General features: G+C 39.8%; 1 protein-coding gene across 3 annotated transcripts in view; it reads left to right on the plus strand.

Moving 5' to 3' along the window:
- The window catches only part of RPS6KA2 (ribosomal protein S6 kinase A2), a 155,968-nt gene that overhangs the window by 87,124 nt on the left and 54,103 nt on the right, over positions 1 to 14,741 (plus strand). For all 3 annotated transcript variants that reach the window (XM_090135532.1, XM_090135533.1, XM_090135534.1), the window contains exons 4-6: positions 3,576 to 3,656; positions 4,394 to 4,473; positions 7,610 to 7,716. In XM_090135532.1, the coding sequence (XP_089991658.1) occupies positions 3,576 to 3,656; positions 4,394 to 4,473; positions 7,610 to 7,716 (268 nt within the window). The remainder of the gene's footprint in view (positions 1 to 3,575; positions 3,657 to 4,393; positions 4,474 to 7,609; positions 7,717 to 14,741) is intronic.

Genomic DNA, 14,741 nt, shown 5'->3' on the forward strand with positions numbered 1-14,741 from the left:
ATTGCTCCAGGTTGTGTGCTCTGCTTCCATCTGATGTATGATTTAAGGAGAAGCAAAAAAACCCATGGGTAGAAAGGACAGGAGTTTAGCAGTTTAGCACCAGTTCCAATGGGATTGTATTTGTGAAAGTAAACATCTGGTGCAGGCAAAATCTGCCAAAGCCACCTGCACCTACCCTCTGTGTGCTGCTCTGAGTCCTTTCAAGTGGTCGAAAGCAGGGGGGGTAGCTAAGGTTATCTAATCCCCATCAATACCAAAGGCTGGGCAGAAGCTCTGAGCTTGAGAGCAGCCTTGTGCCAGGGGGTCCTTTCCAGAGATTCAGTTATTTTGGAAATGAAAGGAGAACTTCATTGTGATACACATTAACTGATCCCAAAATGAGACCATGCAAAAATGTATATGTTTGCTTGATGACTGTATAAAAATGCGCACTGCTAAAGTTTAGTCCTTGTCATCCCTGACACCAACGCAGCTATTCAGACCCTGTCCCTCTCTCCCCTTACAGCTGGATTCCCTGTGTAAGATCAAGCAGTCCAAATAAGCAGCCAGAACTAATTCAGATCACACTGAATTAATCTAATTACCCAACTACCAGGATATATGAACTAGAAGGGATGCTTCCTCAGAAGGGCAGGCTGGGACCACTGAATCCTAGAAAAAGTCTCCCAAGATGCATTTTTTTGCCCACTGTACTTGAATGATGAAGTCAGAGAAGTCAGACTGAGCTGAAGCCTTGTGTTGTAGGAATGTTATGTTCAAGTGCTACCCCTTCTTAAAACTTTTCCTGATGAATTTGAGATTCACATGCCCCAGTCCCAACAGTGTAAGTGGAATGAACAACAGAGGAATTCCTTGCTGTATATGGAATGAGAGAAAAGATATCTTCTTTCCTGTTATGGCAGAATTAATAATAAACCAGAAAAGAAAAGGCAAGAGGGCCTTGTGCTGCGTGTTTATTGAATATCATGTCTTATTATTAATTAAATATTAATATATGTATAATTAACTATCATGTGAAATGTTGGACATTTTTAAATGTGATGACAGTAAATGTGCTGCATAAGACAGTGTGCTATGGTGTTCAAGCTGCTGTGAGCAGGTGAGTATCCTAGAGAGGTGACTTTGGAGTTTGAAATCAAATGTTGCCCAGATACATGGAGGCAATCAGTAAGAACAGAATGCAGACCAAGAAAAAAAGGAAAGGAAGGGAAAGGGAAAGGGAAAGGGAAAGGGAAAGGGAAAGGGAAAGGGAAAGGGAAAGGGAAAGGGAAAGGGAAAGGGAAAGGGAAAGGGAAAGGAAAGGAAAGGAAAGGAAAGGAAAGGAAAGGAAAGGAAAGGAAAGGAAAGGAAAGGAAAGGAAAGGAAAGGAAAGGAAAGGAAAGGAAGCTTGTGGATTTGCCTTCCTAGAGTATATAATTAATTAAAATATCTGGGCCTGTGTGGCTTCTGCCCTCAGAGCATCTAAATTGAGCAGCTTTTGATGCTGGAAGATGCTGAGGGCAGATCACCAACACACGTGCCAAGCTGTAATCCCAATTACAGGTTCCAACTGTCTCTTTTGGTTGACACTGCAAAGGTAGTGATTACAGCAGCTTTGGAGCAGACTAGGCTCAGCAGAGGCTATCAGGCCATGACTAGAGATTTAGGTGTCTCTTGCAATGACAGAGACTTTGCTTTAATATCCCCATGATCCTAGGCTGTGCACATGGGGAAGGAGGTTGACACTGTAACCCTGCATGTCCACAGCCTGTAACTCCTGTAACAGAGGCCACCACAGCAGCAAGCAGGATGGGAGGAAAAGGAGTTCAGCAAACCATCCAGTGGCACGGTTGTTCAGAGCTTGCAGTACTGGTGGTAGGAGGACATACTGCTGTCTGCTAGAAAATTCCAAATTTGCTGCTGATGCTGGACTGCCCCTCAGATGGATAACTGCTTCTTTCTGCAGCTAGTACATTCCCAGTCTTGAGTAACCTAAGTCTGTGGCTGTTCAGTGCTACAGTCAATGCTGGATAGAACAGATAGATGAATGACAGTGTGTGTTGCAGAACAGAATAGCTGTTCTTTGCCTTTGCAGCATGATTGATGCTTTTATCCAGCTGTGCATGGTAAACCACCCAACTCATGTTCAAAATATCCTGTGGATTTTGTAGGATATGTCATTGTGTGAGCATATAGAAGTACAGAGAGGCACTTTATGAGGATATCTAACCAAACCTAATAGGAAGTATCCCACTCACCCACCTGTCCACCAAGAATTCCTGCCTGGGAGCATTCTGCATATCACAAGGATCTGGATCTACGGCATGAGGAATGCTCTTGCTTCACATATGTTAAGCATTTTCTAATTGTATGAAGTGTAATTTATATTCATGAGATAATGAGTTAAGATTCTGAGATCTCTTTGTTTTGCTTTTTATCTACAAGGTAACTTAGGTTGCAAATTATACATTGCTACTGACACAAGGAAAGCATCAAAACAGCAAGAAATTCAAGTTTTCCTCCACTACTTTTTAAGGTTTTCGGATCAGATTTTTTTGTCCTATTTCTGTGCATCAGTTCTTAATGTGCAGCAGCAGGGTATGTGGTTTTGTTATAGTATGTTCATTACTGAGGCGCTGGAAGTGCTTGGCTTCTCAACAGATCCACAATACATGCAGGCGATGACAGCATCTCACCAAGATCTCAGGCTTTACCACCTAAAATAGTCACATAGCATTCCTCATGGATGCTTTTGGCTGCAAAAATATTGGCATTGTGTAATGGAGAAGAAAATTTTAATACTTCCATTGCAGATTTAGAAAAATAGTGATTGACTGAAAAATGTCTGTCTAAGATCAAGAGCTGGCAATCTGAGAGCTTGAATACCCCTCAACATCTGAACATTGTTAAAGGTACTTGCTCCAAAATCTTCACTTTGATGACTGGGAACTCAGCTCACCTCCCTAACTCCTTTTTCTTTTAGTCTCATCTCAGCCACAACTGTTTTTCTCACTGCTTTCCCACAGTTATTACTCTATGTGTGAAAATCGTTTTTTATTATTTTTAATCAGTTTTTTTCTTTATTACTGATTGTTTAAGGGTATTGTTGGAGGCTTATGATAGTTCATAGTAATAATTTCCAGAGAATGTTTTCTAGAGATATCTAATAAAGACTGTTAGCATCAGCACAATACAAAATGTTAATTTGCACAAGGTTAGCCTGGCAGGCTCTGAGACTGGTTCATTTGGTGTAATCTTAAGTGAGATAGAGCTATTGATTTTATACAGTTTTGACTCTCATATTGTCAAAACACGATCACTTTCCCCTCGTTTGTAACACTGCAGTGCTTTTGGTTCAGACTGTTCTCTACAGAGGAGGAGGCAGCGCCCTCCTGAAGAGCTCACCCTTTGCAGATGCAAGACAGGCACAGTAAGGGGCTACCAGAGTGTGACATGGTTTGCCAATGGTTATACCACAAACCCTTAAGAGAGGGAAAGCAGGACCCAGCTCACCTGAAGCTCATTGCAGTACTGTATCCAGCAGACCATGATGCCTCTTAATGTGTTGCTTTTCTTATTTTGTTCTTTCCTTATAGTTCGAGATCGGGTACGGTCGAAAATGGAGAGAGATATTTTGGCAGAAGTAAATCATCCTTTCATAGTCAAGCTTCATTATGGTAACCATGATAAAGTATAATTCATGTTTGTTCTTAAATTTGTTGGAGAATTGTAACCAGATGTGTTATAATTTCAGATAGGTACCGGCTGCCTATATATGACAGTCTCTAAAATCATAGAATTTTAGTATAAGTAGCTCTTAGCCATTTATCCATCAAAATACATTTGACATAAAATGTAGTGTGATGTATTGTGCTAGTGGAGTTGCTGATGAGTTAGTTACATCTGCAAACCCCCTCACCTGCTGTCAGGTATCATCTAAGAAAACAGAGGAACTATTTTTAATAATCAGCATATTAGTGACTGTGAATTCAGTGTCTTCCTGGAGCTGCACTCCTCAGCCTCAGGAGCTCCCCAGGCCCATTACTACTACAGAGGGCTGTAAAGAGCCCTCTGTGAATAGTGCAGGCTCTGCCTTGCTCAGGGAACTCCTCACTGTGCACAGCACTCCATGTCTTCTGGTATTTGTACAATATAAAGCAATATGAATTCATAGGTGTTTAGAATTGAATGGAATATTTTAGTAATACATCATTGTCTCTCAGCTGATGCTGTTTTCCCTGTCATCTAAGATAGATTACTTATTGCTGTAGAGAAGTTAATTCTTCTGTTCTCTAAGTGAAAAATGACAGTAGAACTAATATCACGAATGATATACTATCAGTCAACAATATTTATTCTTTGGAGACTTTCTCTTGATTCAAATTTCCAATGTCTCCGTCTTTTTCTAATGCAGCATTTCAAACAGAGGGGAAGTTGTATCTAATACTAGATTTCCTGCGGGGAGGAGACCTTTTCACAAGACTCTCCAAAGAGGTAAGTAGAAAGATTTTAACTTTGGAAAAGAAATTCTATTCTCAATTTTCAGAAACCAGTGAAGCTGGTGAGAATGATAAAGGGCTTTGAAAATAGTCCATATATATACATACAGGCTATATATAAATAAAAGCAAGAGACAGATAGATAGAAAGATAGATAGATAGAGGCTATATATGTAGTAGAGCTGCATCATCCTGCATCTCTAAGTGGGTTCTTATTAATTATATTTGAATAATGCCACAGATAATTAAGCAGTTAGGCAGTAAGCATTACTACCACAGAAAACTAGTAGCCATCATCACAACAAAATAGTTTCAGGCTCATTGCTAACCAAATACAACTTGGCTGTGATGAGAGGCAATCTGAGCAGCCCATCTCCAATACATTTTGCCTGGGATGTGAGCACAGAGCTGCTGTAAAAGCACAACTGCTGCCAGCGGGAAGAGATGCTGTCAGTCATGGTCTGACCCCTGCAGAAGGTGTGCAGAGGATTAGGGCATCAGTCAACAGCAGGACAGTGCCACCTGCTGCAGTTGCTGCTGGCAGTAGGTTGGAGGTCATGCCCTGCCTCAGGCTTGCAGTTTGATTGTCACCTGCTTGTCCTGCTTTCCTCACCTCCCTGACCTCGATCAGTCCCCTGCCTTCTGCTCCTGCCTGTGGAGAGATGCTGCTGCTGAAGAATAGGATAGTTAGAAAACCAAACCTGTGTCTCACTAAAGCCAGCAGAGAGAGGTAGCTGCAAGATATCTACATTCATCTAGTGCTCGCCTGTTTCTCCTAGTGCTTCTTGGAGACAGCTGTCTGTGAGTCCTGCAGGCAGAAGTAGTGCTTTGGTAAGGGAGCCCTGCCACCTCCGGGGAGGAACCAGGAAGCTTTTGGGGTCCCAAGAGTTATCTGTATTCCAGGGTTTGATGTCACCAGTGTAGTGTCCTCAGCTCTTGGTCACTGTCCAGACTGTGGGGATGAGGCATCTGTATCCACTTGACACAGGATATTTGAAGATAAGATGAAGGGGAGGGGAGTCTCTCTTTGTTTTGGGGAGTTTATGGATGGACTATGAGAATAGAACTTTGATGCAGAAGTTCCCTAGCTGCATTTTCCACCCCACAAACCCAGTCTGGCTGGCAGTGGCAGCTGGTGAAATGCTGCTGTGGAATGGGCTGACAGGCAGACTGCTGAGTCCACCATGGGCTGTAAGCCCAAGTGTTCTCTTTCCAGACTTGTCTGCTAATGCAGGAAGGCATCAGCAGTGGGTTTATGGCAGTGCCAAGTAATAGCACCTGTTTATGTATTTACTATATGGAATCAGTTATTTTAAACAGAATGAAAAAGATTCAAGAAAATAAAAATATATTCCTGCTGCTCATTATGAAGTACAGATTTGTTACACTGCATTGTCTTTAAAGAATCTCTCTGATTTCCTGGGAGAAGAGAGAAAAAGTGGTTCTTGACACATTCTGCACAGTGAAGGAATGTGGAAGCATGACTCAGATTTTGTACTCATTTGACACTTTTGGTTTTCCCAAAGCTTTCACAATTCAGTGCACTGAATTCTCTGCTTTATGCTATCAATAATGAGATCTGTTAGCTTGGCAGTCCTAGTACATCTCTTTTCTGTGTTTGCAGCTCATCTTGTCTACCTATACTTTGCAGCTCTTTACCATAGAATCATAGCATCGTTTGAGTTGGAAAGGACTTTTAAAGGCCATCTACTCCTGCTCCCCTGCAATGAAAACAGGGACATCTGCACCTAGACCAGATTGCTCAGAGCCTGGTCCAGCCTGGCCTTGAGTGTCTCCAAGGATGGGTCTTTCACCACACCTCTAAGCAAAAAATTGTAAATTTGTGTTGAGATGACTCATTTTACTTGTGCCATATGTAGTATTTGTATTTGCATATGCAGTGCACCAGCTTCTCATTCTACATTATTATTGCTGTGCATATTGAACTTTAATTAGAAGTAAATTTCATCTGGGATACAGTAAAAGTTGAACCATTCTAGGAACAAAAGGATTTTCTTGGCATCTAAGCTAAGTGATTTGTTTTGTTTGCAGAAGTTTCTTCTCACCTAATCCAAAGCTTTCCAGTATTGGTAGTAGCTACTGAAAGACAACAACTGCCATCAGCCCTGTGTGTTGGCCAACACATCATTGCTCAGGGCATCTGCACCAGGATTGCTAAGGTTCAGCCTGAGGTCATGCTCCCTGATCATTTGCACTGGATCTGTCCCTGGCTCTGGCTTAGGGGGAAGCTGTTTCTTCTTCTAAAGCCAAAGCGTAGGTACTGTTGTAGATGCTCCTTTGCACTGGGGACACTTCTTCTAGCTGTCATGCATAAGGATATGCCAGGTTTTTTTCTTTTGCTCTCTCCCATGCTATCCCAAACCATACAAGCTTGAGTAGTACCATGGTGAAAACCTCTGGCACACTGTATCAGATATTTCCACCTGGAAAACCATAATCAGAATTCTATGCTTCAGGCGACTACTTCAGTAGTGTTCTGCTGGGGGTAGGGGAGCCCCTTTCCCTCCTGCAAAAAAACTGGGGAATCTTTCTCTGTAAGAGTCTGGTGGCGCCTAGAGGTTCCTTGGAGCGTTCCATGGGCGTTTAAATCTATCTCAGAGTGTTTTCATGCTGTGTATTCTGCTCATATTTGGGAAAAATATATGTTTCAGTTTCTAAAACAAGAAGCGTTACACTTCCTCAGAGGCGTTCCTCGTATTATTCTATGAGAATTCAGGAGTCAAGTGCCAAGATTTTAGCAAATTGAGAGGTATGAAAACAATAAAGGCTGTAGTGCTGAATGTTGAATTTTGCCGCTGACTTCCAAAGGGTAAGGAGTTAGAACCTTATTTATATTATTGTGACATGATGTCATCTAAACAGATCAAACAGATGAATGAGAGCAGCGTGTTTGAAGGAACAGGAGTACTCAGCAGATCAAGTTTTGTTTTATAAGGAGAATCTGGTAAGAATTGTTAATGTGAGCTCAGACAAATTATGGAAAATTGAACCTGATATGATGGGCCTTCCAGCATTCCTGAGTTAGGCAATTCCTTCCCTCTGTCTGCTTAATGCAAGCCAGCCCACCACTGTCTAGTAAATAGACATGTTCTTCTTTTCCTTCTCTCTAGGTGATGTTTACAGAAGAGGATGTCAAGTTCTACTTAGCTGAGCTGGCCTTGGCTTTAGACCACCTCCATGGGCTTGGAATTATTTACAGGGATCTAAAACCAGAAAAGTAAGTTAATGAGAAAGACTGAGCTAAAACATAAATACATGAGCTTTTAGGTTGTTTCTGCTCCTCATCTTGCTAGTAAATCAAAAAGTACCAGACTCTGCCTTCCTTCCTGCGTGAAAGACTATGCATGAGAGCTTAACCATCAGGAGTAGATTTTGTCCCCTCTGTGTAGCTGATAAGGTAGGGAAGGATCATATATTTTCACCAGTGAAGCATGGGAAGTGGTGAATCGGTGGAGCAACAGCTGAGGCAGTGGTGCTGTAATAATTATAGAAGCAGCCAAGCTGGTAATAACTGGGAGATCCTGCAATGTCTGGAACAGAAGCACTGCAATCTTTACCTGTGTTTATTTTTGGTTCTACCACAAGGCTAAGGCATAAATTCAGCACCAGACCTGACAGCTCCAGTCTCTGAGTCTTTCTATTATCTTGTTTTAGATGAGGCTAAATACTTTGACTGTGGTCCAGTATGACGTAGCCTCAGTTTAACGAGTGAGCTGAAAGCAGGGTTAAGACATATTCTGTTCCCTTCAGTATCACTGTTCTGGATTTGCATTATTTAATGTGGCCTTCCCCTTCATGAGATAGAGACTGTCCAAAGCAAATCCACTTCTAGATCATTCAAAATGTGTGGTAGCACCATTCAGTTTTACTGTATTCACTGCTTAACATAAATGAGACTCTGAAAACTGATGTGTGTGGTGCCTCATGAGAGATGATAACCAGTTTTTAAAAAACATTTTTATTAACAACTAAAACGGTTGTCCCAGAATGATTCTAGCTGGTATTTGCAGCTATTTGCTGTTGTTAATGTGGTGCTCTGTAGATTTTTCCTTTCTCTTTTTCCTTTGCAGTACGTCAATAGACTAAATGACACCCACAGAGCTATGGCTGGAAGTCATGTGATATTGCCTTTATTCTGTTCCACTTGGCTGGTGCTTTGCCTGCTTCTCCTGTGCCAGCTCCAATAAAGCAGGCTGCAGCATGTCAAACTTTCAGCCTGTTCAATGCAATGGCCACAAACATTTTAAAATGATAACCACTGAGAGCAGTCTGCTTGGCTGTTTATACTTCCAAATTATAACAGCAAAACAAACCTTTTCCTTTTGTGGAATTTAAAAATTTAAAAAATATGCAATTCTTTCCATCATGGTCACAGAAAAAATAAGAAATCAAGAGTAATAACAGAAGTTGGATTTTGTAGGTGAAAAGCTGAAGGAGAAGAGGCTAGTTATCTTCAGCATAGTAGTATGTGATATAAACTTTGTATGATAGTGTACGATAGCGATAGTAGTAGTACAATATGAATTCACATTGATTAACCTAAGAAAAGCTCTCAATCCTTTGAGCTGGAAACCCTTTCAGGTGGTCAAAATTTCCACCTGTTATACTCTGAATTAAACAGCAGAGGAATAAAGGTACCAGTTGGTTTTGTGATATGAGATGCAGGTGGGTAGCATCTCATGCCACAGCTGCTGCCACCACATGCTGTTGCATCATCTGCCAGCAATTCTTTGGGCTCAGGTTTGTTACTTTATTAATTCAGCTTCAACAGGTATGTATATTACAGAATAACTCCCTGTTCATTTCAGGGAATTTGGAGGAGGTGACCTTTAAGGGTCTCTTGCAACTCAAATGATTCTAAGAACTTTAGAATCTCTAACTAGAGTTAGAGCTTTTTTAAACTTTGTTTTTAGTGAGTGTTAATATGAACCATCTACTTTTCTTTCTGATGTTAGATATATTCCTTTTTATACTAGCATATGATATATGAAGCAGCTATTAGCAGTTATCCAAATATGAGCCTGTACATTCAAATATAAGTCACAGTGCTGCTACATTTATAGTCATGTGCCAGACTTCTTTTTATTTTTTTTTTTGCTTTAAAAGAAGTTAGAAACCAAGGAAAAATTTAAATGTGTGTGAAAACTATTCACTGTATGTGAAATATGCACAACGTGATTTTTCAGGGTTCTCAGCATTATGTGTCACTTTGTATTTTAATGCACATCTCTGTCTGAATTCAGTTGCAAGTGACAGTACTTAATATTTTTGCAGACCAAAATATAGCGTCTCTTCTCAGGGATCAGTGAATCAGGAAATTAGTGCTCACATATAAAGGGAGATCTGAGTGATTTGCCACTGCCACACAGAAAATGCCAACCTGGGAACCAGTTCTCTGCATTTTTATCTGTCCTAAGACCAGTCAGCCATCTCCTTCACTTTACAGCTTTGCTAAAATCCCTGGGTATTGTCTGTCTGTTCTGCCACTTGTGGTAGGAGTTCTCTGGAAGAAAACAGGGAGACTCGCCATATAACTAAAGACCTTTATAGATTGAGGTCAAACTAAGGTGACAGCCCTCATTCTGTTATTTCCTAGCTTTTTATATGTACTTTTATATGTATTTTTACAACCTGACATTTTAGTATGGTCCTTGATGTACAGTTAAATAGATACTGCCTTAGTATTGAGTTACATTATTATTGCCATTATTGAGTAGGAATAACCCAGACTGGTGTAACTGATGCTTATACCTGGGAATAAATCATGGCATCTGTTTAAGTAAAAAGAAAAAAACAAAACTTTTTAAATGGCTTTATAAATACCAAATCTACGTATGGTCATGTCTCAAACAGCAAAGCATGTCAGCCTGTGGCTGTTCCAAACTTAAAGTTTGGAAAAGAAAAACAGGTAGCAGAAAAAAAGATTCATTCTGAAGGGGAGAAAATTCCATATTTTTAAGTAACAGCTAGAAAAGGATAGCTTTCTAGATGAGATGGTACTAGAAAATGAGAACTATCACAGGATGATTTCATCTTCGCCCTTGCCAGGGTCAAATGTATTAAGGTCGCTGCAGATGTGTTGCATCTGAACCAGCATCTTAAAAAAGCTGGTGAAGAATCCACGGCCTCCCTAACAGGGCTCTCAGCATTGTTCTATCATTGGTATGGCTGATATCTAGAACCTAAGATGCCCTCAGCAGCTAATTTGACATTTCTTTGGTGCAGCTATAGGCCATGCTCCTTGGCCTGACCTTCCAGACTCCCCAGGCAGCACACTCAGCTCTCAGCAGCAGCCTTGGGGGGGATTGAGCATGTCCTCATACCCTCAGTCTGCACTTCTGTAGCCTAAACAGCCCAGTTACTGAAAACATTCTTAGCAGCCAGTCTTTCTAGGCATTCAGTCATTTTCATTCCTCCACTTTGACTTCTCTTGATCCATATCTCATCTGAAGTAGAACTTCCAGAATTGCACCACATCTTCACGAGAAGTTATTAGTCTGTTCTAAAAGATTTACTCACCCAGATCAGACTGCAAATCAAAGCAATTGGGATAAATTACTTTGTAAATATGTTGTCCTTCTCCTCCTTTGCTAAAAGATAAGCACTACATTCATCCTTTCGTTGCTTAGTGCTCTTGCCATCCTCCCAGAAGTTCCCAAAAGTAACTGCTAATAAATTTGAGATTGCTTTTGTCAGCTCTGCAAGTATCCTAAATTGAAGCTCATTGGAGTTGTTTATGTCAAAGAAGATTTGTTATAAAATAGCACTGTTCAGACCACTTGAAAGAACCCTCAGTACATTAAAATGTCCAGTTCAGTTGTTTTGTTTTTTTTTTTAGGACTCCCTGAACAAAAATTCGTATTAACAATTCAAAGCTATGAATTAAGTTTAAGTGCAGCCAGAATACGTACTCTGGGAGTTGTCATGAAGTGAGCTGTACTTATTTTTAAAAAGGCAAACGATTGATTTTGCTGGTAGAAATCTTGTGCAGAACAAGGAGATAATGATGCTTTTAAATTGCTTATGCCGCTTTCTTCTCCTTGAGTTCTCTTGGTGATTTCAGTGAAGTCCCTGGTGGAACAAGGTGCTGTTTGGTCATGTTGAAGCTGATGAAATGGGTGAGACCTCATTTACACAGTGAGGCCTGTTTCTGCTTAAGAACTGCAGCATCAAGCTATTAAATGTGACTGTACTGAACCAGAAAAGTGGGAAATTATTTTAAAGTAGTGTATGAAATATATGCTGTGGTTTAAGAGTGTGAATGGCTTAGAAGTAACTCTACCTTCTGTGAATGCACAGGCATTTTATTTATTTTTGCCTATTCTATCTCCAGGTACCCAGTTACACCTTGATATAGTTCTGTTGTAAAGGCTTCAGCTTACAAGGTGGCTTACATTGTGTCGCTCACAGGTGTCCATAAAAGGGACAGATAGCTGCTCATATAACAGCTCGCATTTAATGGAACATACTATAAACCACAGCAATTCATTCGTGAGCATAGCTGTCTTGTGTAGAGAGGAAAGATCTGAGAATTGATAAGGAGCCAAGACCTCTGTTATAAAATGGCTATCAGCATCCACTGAAACAAGCTGTCCCTTTCTGGGGCTTCATGATGTCGATGAAGCTACAGCGCAGATGACTTCAGTCTAAGACTGTTCAGCTTCTTGAGACAGTATGCTGTCATGCATACACTGAAATGTTAAAAAGTTGAGGAAAATCTTCATCTCTGGGAGATATTTGTATATTTCTTTCTATTCAGTGCTTTCAGACCAAAGCCTACAGTCAAACTTAATATTCTTTGTGAAATTTCAGATTTTCTTTCCAACCTGAGATTTTGGCTACAATTTCTAAAAAACATGAAATGTGGGTTGAATTTCCTGTGAAACTGAGCTGACTTGGAAAAAGAAGTTAAATCATTAAAAACAAAACAAATGATCTTAATGGCTTTGGCAGAACCATTGATTATGTTATACTGGAGTTCAATATGAAGCCTTGAAGACTTGACTCTACCAAAAAAAAAAAAAAAAAGAGAAAGGAGAAAGAGCTACTATGGCCTTGGTTCTAAAATAGAATATGAAACAATATCAAGAACTAATATTGTAGGCTTTTTATCTCTGTGCAGAAAAAACACACTGAACAACTAACAGCTGAGTTAGTTACAGTCCTAACTCTACCATGAGCTTCTCCTGTAGCCGGGAGAACGTAATTCCCCTGCTCCTAGGCTAGCTTCCCAGCCTCTGACATGGAGATTTTCAGATTTTATTACTCAAGGCATACATTTAAACTGAGATTAGCTAAAAATGTTTAATTTTTTGTTGGACCATACTGAGGCTAAAGTGGTGTTGTGTTTTTTTTTTGTTTGTTTGTTTTTTGAAGTGTTGTTTAGAAATAAATTGACAATGGCAGCATCCTGTAAACACATAAATCTTAAACTGAGCATCTAAAATGGAAAAATCTGGTAATGAAAGATTATCACTCAATGGAATTATAGCTTAGTTTGATATTCTCCTCTTGTTTTTCTTATTGTAATTTCAAAACATGGATTGAGTAGAAAGATTTTGCTCAAGGCCAGATCACATTAACAACTTCTAGTTCTTTTTTCCTTCTCCTAAATAGCAGTAGCTTATTTCAGTTTAGCTGATCCTGCAAACTATAGCTAACATAATTTAATTGTCACAATAGAATTTCTATTTGACACTGTGGGATAAAAAGCAGCAGTAGAATGATAGAGATAAAAGAAGACAGAAAGGGTGATCAGAGAGTAAATTTGCTTCTACAGTCAAAGAAAAAATATTTGTCAGTTGCTGTAGTGTGAACACTTTGCTTCTTAATGTCATTCAAAGCTGTTTCACTGCAGCAATTATATTTTTCTCCCAGTTAGCATACTACTTTCTTTTTTACATCAAAAGTAATTTTTCAGTTCATAACCATAGCATTGTATGCATTGGCAGATGGCAAATGTGGAAACCCCCAGCTGTCCCACGCATATAGCCAGGGGCGAAGGGAAGCTGAAGGCAGCCAAGAGTTCTGTGTAAGGGCAGATTTAGGGAACATGGGACAGAAGGAAACTATAGAGTATTCAAAGATAAAGGATATATGCCCCTAGCAAGGCAGGATCCGTTCATTTAGCTGCTCATACAAATATTTAGTGTGAGAAAGTCTATTGTATACTTCTGGCTCACTCAGCCCAAGTGTCTGATAGCTGCATGGCTATTGCCTTTCTTCATACCTCTAATGGAGGTGAAAGATATGAAAACCATATATTGCTGCATAGAAAAGCAGCATGAATTTTCCATAGGAAGTCGATGAAATATAAAATTGATGTTTCTGGGGAAAATTCCATACCCCTTGATTTGCACTCTTACTCACAGGGATTCAATGGGCGTGGGACAAAATCTGGGGTGATTTCTGTGAGCTGTGCTTCCTCAACCACTATTGCAGGGCTGGGTCTGTGAGGTTCAGGCATTCTCTCTCAATTTCAAGCTGGCAGGTGTTTAATTTGGTCACAAAAATACATGTAAGCAAGCCTGCTATGTTCTGGTACTTAAATTTTATGCCTCTTAAAAAAATCTGCAGAGAAAAAATCTAAGAAAAGAAGCTTTTATTGAGAAGAAAAGGTTTAATTATTGAACATATAGTAGTGACTCAGCTGCTGGCCTTTATTTGATGAGTTACACAATAACAGCCTGTTCCAAACACACAAATGAATGGCAGAAGATCACCTCTTTTCAATTATGTTTCAGCGCAGAGGAAACTTTTAACAAGAGTTACACACAACCTTTCCCAATGTGTTAGCTTCATTTCTGTCTTAATTTCTTCCTGAATAAATGGACCAAAGTGACTCTATAAGAGAATGAAAGTATAAAAATAGCTGACATCTTGCTAGACCAGTTTGAAAGCACAAATGCACTAAATCTAACTAGGACTGATGAAAAACCATCCTCATTACTGTTTCAGCACTAATAGGGACTAAATTTAACAAAATCTTATTATTTCTTAGTTTCACTGATCCTTCTTCTTTCTGTAAAAAAAAAAAAAAAAAAAAAAATTTAAAAAAGGCAATGTTTTTTTGGTGAACAACAGTCATTTTTCTTATATAAATGTTGGAGTGCCTTTGTGAGAATAAGAAATGTTGGCAGGTGGCAAACGTGAGAGCACTTGAATTTGGCTTCCAGGCTGAAATTTCATTTATGCTTCCTGACAGAATAAATTAGCAGGAGCTGAGATCCATGCAGCTAGACT

The sequence above is a fragment of the Phasianus colchicus genome, chromosome 2, assembly GCF_987193195.1.
Source record: "Phasianus colchicus chromosome 2, bPhaCol1.hap1.1, whole genome shotgun sequence".
Taxonomy (NCBI): domain Eukaryota; kingdom Metazoa; phylum Chordata; class Aves; order Galliformes; family Phasianidae; genus Phasianus; species Phasianus colchicus.